General features: G+C 38.9%; 1 protein-coding gene across 1 annotated transcript in view; it reads right to left on the reverse strand.

The window, feature by feature from the left end:
• The window catches only part of SKA2 (spindle and kinetochore associated complex subunit 2), a 31,689-nt gene extending 27,394 nt beyond the window's left edge, over positions 1-4,295 (reverse strand). The window contains 2 exon segments of the mRNA XM_059907110.1: positions 4,160-4,223; positions 4,226-4,295. Coding sequence (XP_059763093.1) covers positions 4,160-4,223; positions 4,226-4,295 — 134 coding nt within the window.
• Between the last annotated feature and the right edge of the window lie 521 nt (positions 4,296-4,816).

A 4,816-nucleotide genomic window follows, 5' to 3' on the forward strand; every position in this document is an offset into this window, starting at 1 on the left:
CATAATTACAAAAAGAACATTAAAACATGCATTCTAAAGTTTTAAACTCAAGCATTTACTATACAATACACAAAATTAACACCAATTAAGATTTGAGGCAGGTTACCACAGGAAATATACAGCAAAGATTGTATTCATCACATACTAATTCATCTTCAAATTCAATTAAAGAAAACCTGAGATTTGTCAGAACCTATCCAAATCTGTAACAGAAAGAAGCAAACGACAAAGTACTACTTGTTTAGACAAGCCATAACAACTTTAGCTATAAAATGTATCCTCTCAATATGTTTCATAATGCATTACAGTGGTGAATTTTTAATTAGTTGAAAACATTTTTTTTTTCAAATTATAACTTTCTAAAACATATACTTTGTAATAAAATTATATAGTTTTCAGCAACAAAGGTTGTGGTAAATTACTCACAGACACTGAAGAAAGATGTAAGGCAAGAACCAAAATTCTGGTGTACATTCTGCTTTCAGATGCTTTGACAATACTATTGCACTGCTAGCTGTAAAGTACAGTAGTGCAATAAAGTCAGAGCATTCGTTAGCAGTAATAGGTAGGAAAGACACACAAGAGCATCTTGTATCAGCTGAAGCTTCAGTGTGAAAAGAATACAAAGAAGGGTTGCCTCTTTGGACAGAAGACATCCAAAACCTAAGAACATTTATATCAATGTTAAAAAAAAAAAAAAAGAAGACTAGGATTTAAATATCAAAGTGGTATTGTTTTTTGACAACTAACCTATGATTAATATGCAAACTGAAAACATGCATAGATGTAGAAAGGAATTTTGTAAATATGTTATAAGCTGTATAAGTTATTCACATGGGTATTGTTAATACCTCAGGACTGGTATTAACAAAACAGGTTACAATTACTACTTAAGGCAAAGTTGTAAAAATATTTCTGTTCTGCTGAGATGTGTTGGTTAGCTCCTCCATAGCAATTGACTGATTAACTGCCATATAAAATTAGCCTTTTGAGTAAGATTACCAAAGAAAATAAATGAAAAGTGAAATAATATTTCCCAATTTCTGTAAACCCTATCTATCTCTCTCGAATCTAAACTACAATATAAAAAGCACTTACCATCTTATCTCAAGAGTTCACAGACTTCCAGGGAATCAGTGTGTCGTAAACAGGATACCATGAGCCCTACTTAACTGAATGCTATGAAAGGGGATTTTAAAATTTCAGATAACCCATAAAACATCTTAAATATAAGAGGAAACATCTCCATTTCCTTCAAGTGCAGAAAAATCAAAGAGAAAATAATAATGGGAGGAGGAAAGGGCTCTGAGATTTAAGAGGTTTCCTTGGATTCAAGCCAATTAACATTCTAACCTTTTAACTGGTAAGAAACCATTGTGAAGTCAGATATCAACACAGAAATAGAAATAGTATCATAGTATCACATTGCACTACCTTTTGTGTACAATCTCTAGCTGTATCACAAAAGAAAGACACTAGACAAATACCACTCAATCAATAAGTGAAGGGAAAAAAGTTATAGAACAAAGATTACCCTACAATGAGTTTATTCCTCCATTAATAATGTTGACTGATGCAAAAACACTTTCCATTATTTTCACCAACCTTCCTTTAAATGATCCAGTTCAGCTACTTGGTTGGATTGAGCCTACTAAGAAATGAACTCAAATTCAGGACAGCTGGAACATGAGTGTCTTGACCTCAAATCCTAGGCCACATAACTCAGATATTAGAATATTTCAACTCTGAGAGCCAAGGATCAGGTTTTAAAAACAAGTATTTAAAAACAAATGTTTAAAATATCGTACATTAATGCATATATGTGGAATCGAGAAAAATGGTACAGATGAACCTGTTTGCAAGGCAGAAATAGAGACACATGTAGAGAACAAACATATGGACACCAAGGGGGGAAATGGGGGACAGGATGAATTGGCAGATTGGGATTGACATATATACACTAATATGTATAAAACAGATAAGTAATGAGAAAAAAATAAAATTTGAAAAAACAAATGTTTAATTTTCTGAATCGGGGTTAAAACTAGAAAAAAATATGAAAATTTTAAACTTAAGAGGATCAGGATATTTGTCTGATATCTTAAAAAATTAAGATAAGTTCTTTCTTTTCAAAGTTAGATAATAGGTATTCTATTTCACTTATTAAATATTCAACATTGGTTCCTCAACAAATCCTTTATTCAAGTAATATAAAACCAAAAATCAGAGTATTGTACAGGAAATCATTTACCTTTGGAATCTCAGAAAATAAACCAGTTCACAGATATAACATTTTTTTCTAAAAGCACATGGCAAATCTAAAGGTGAGATGTATGGTCTTATACTACCCAATCAGTACAAAGCAGTAATAATAAAAGTGTAATTGTTCAAATACAATTTTTAAACCCTAATGATTATGGAAACAAACTAATAATTTGAACAGGAAAAAAAAAGTTATGACTAAGTTAGTTAAAAGGAATTTAAGAAGAAAGACCTGTTTTCTTCTCTTCCTCTCATAAAAAGAATTTTTAAAAACTACCCCATCATTCAAACACCTAAAAGTTCGAGTCTGGCTACCTCATAATTTTCTAAAACCTATTTTTTTTTCAAGATGTACACGTAATTGCTTTCCCCTTAAAATAAAATGTGTTCAATCTTAAACATGTCCTGTGAGACTATTGACTCTAATGCAAACTCCAGAAAAGGCTTCATTGGTACCTCAAAATTAAAAGCCAACTTGAGAGGGAAAAAAAAAACTGTTAAAAGCAGAATTAGTATCATTTAGCATCTTACAGTTAGGCAGAAATATCCATCTGGAGGGAGGAGTTCATAATGGAGGAGATGGGCAAGGCAATGTTAATATCTGTGCCTGTTGGTGGAATCAAATTACAATACTTAACACTTTTTTTCTTTTGTTTTTTGAAAGACAGTTAATGATAAGAATAACAAAACTTTGAACTAAAAGTTCATTATTTAGGGTTTGGAAAGCTGCAGAAAATTCTTCCTTCTTTGCTGCCATTTCTCACCTTCCCAATTCCCACACACACCCCCCACAAAGAAAATCAAAATTCAAAACGTTAGAAGCAAATGAAAGTCAGTTTTGTATATGAGAGCCACTACAATTCATTAACACATCAGAAGAAAACAGTAATAAGATATATCAAGGTCTCGCATTTTCTGGGGGTGAGGATCTTCCAAGATCACTACACATTGCAGATATTAAAGAGACCCGAGGTTCAGCTTGGAGAAGAGTAGCGCAGGCACAAATGATACTTAAGGACTAACGCCAAGGAATGTTAGGGAGAAGAGGAGGGGATTGTGATGGAGATTTTGGCTTTTTTACTTAATCTTGTTATTTTTCTTCAACAAAAAAACGGACAGGAGTTCAGTGATGGGTGCGTCCTCCAACTTCCCCATTTTAAAGGAAGCCAGCCCAATCCAAACACTCGTAATGCACTGGGGGTAAAGGGACTGAAGATAGAACAACGGAACTAAGAAAAAAGAGCGGGCGATCAAGCCGGTAGTCTAGGGATGGGAGGGAGAGAATAAAGAGGACAAGTGAGGGTAGAATCCAAAGAAAAAACTAGGGCGGCTCTCCAGTTTGGCGCCCTCGAGCAGGCCAAGCAGCCGCGGGAGTCCTTCCCAATTATTCGCCCCCGCCCCCTACTTTCACAATGAATGAAACTAGGCAACTCCAGAGCAGTGGAGCCTCCCACGTCCCAGGTCCCGCCCGCGCTCCAGGAAAAGAAGCTCGTGGTTGAGATTCCCAAGGCTCACACCTCTCTCCCACCGAAGGGCCAAACTGGTCTAGGGGCTTCCTTGGCCGCTAGGAAGTTGTGCACGCAAGTCTCGCATCCCTTCTCAGCCTGCGCTGGGCTGAATATGAACGCTTCAGCCCTAAAGGGATTTCTCTCCTCCCCTCTCTGTTTATTCCCCACCCTCCATTCCCCTTTCTCGGACTGTGAACAACCTCTCCCCTTCTTGGGGCGTTTAGAGACCATTACAGTCAGGTCTTTTTGGTGGAAATACACAGAACGCTGTTCGCACCAGCCACAGTTCCTTGAGAGGCGGAAAGGTGAGGGCAAGGAACAAGGAATTCCAAAGGCCCTGGACCCCCAGCATCTCCCGCCATTTCCCTCACGAGTTTCCCGGATGTAACCCCTTCCCCCCGCGGCGGTTAAGAGACCAGGCGGCGGCGACTCCCTTTGGTGCAGGAGGAGGAGCTCGAGTCTAGTCCAGCCTCCTCCGCCCAGGGTTTCCGGCGACTCCAAATTGCGTTCCACTTTGGAGGCCATCGGGGAAGAATAAACTACCCAGTAGATCTCCTTCATTTTACACTCACCATCAGTTCCAGCTTATCGACCTCCGCCTCCATGTTGAATAGTTGACATTCCTCAGACCGCGGCGGCGCTTAAGCCGCAAACCGTACTAGCACTGAGGGTCCCTATTGGACAGCTGTCATTCAACGTCTCGCGCTCATTGGTTCCTCCGCTTCACCGGCGCCCGCCCATTGGCGACTGGGAAACGCCCCTCCGCATGAAACACCTTTTCCTGTTGGGCAAGGACACAAAACGCCGCAGGAGGATTGGCTCCTGTACCCTTTTTTTTTTCCATTGGCTGCACCCTCATCTCTACTTTCAATTTCACAGTTAGAGTTCAGCAGAGAAGAGCTTGCGATTGGTGCAATCGGAAGAAGAGCCAACCAATTACACAAAAGCTTCCAGAAACAGCAAAGGGGACGTGACACACCTTTCCTCTCCAGCTTCCCCTCCACTTCGCTCCCGCCTTCCCCCATATTCATACAAGAAGCGCCTCA

The sequence above is a fragment of the Balaenoptera ricei genome, chromosome 20, assembly GCF_028023285.1.
Source record: "Balaenoptera ricei isolate mBalRic1 chromosome 20, mBalRic1.hap2, whole genome shotgun sequence".
Taxonomy (NCBI): Eukaryota; Metazoa; Chordata; class Mammalia; order Artiodactyla; family Balaenopteridae; genus Balaenoptera; species Balaenoptera ricei.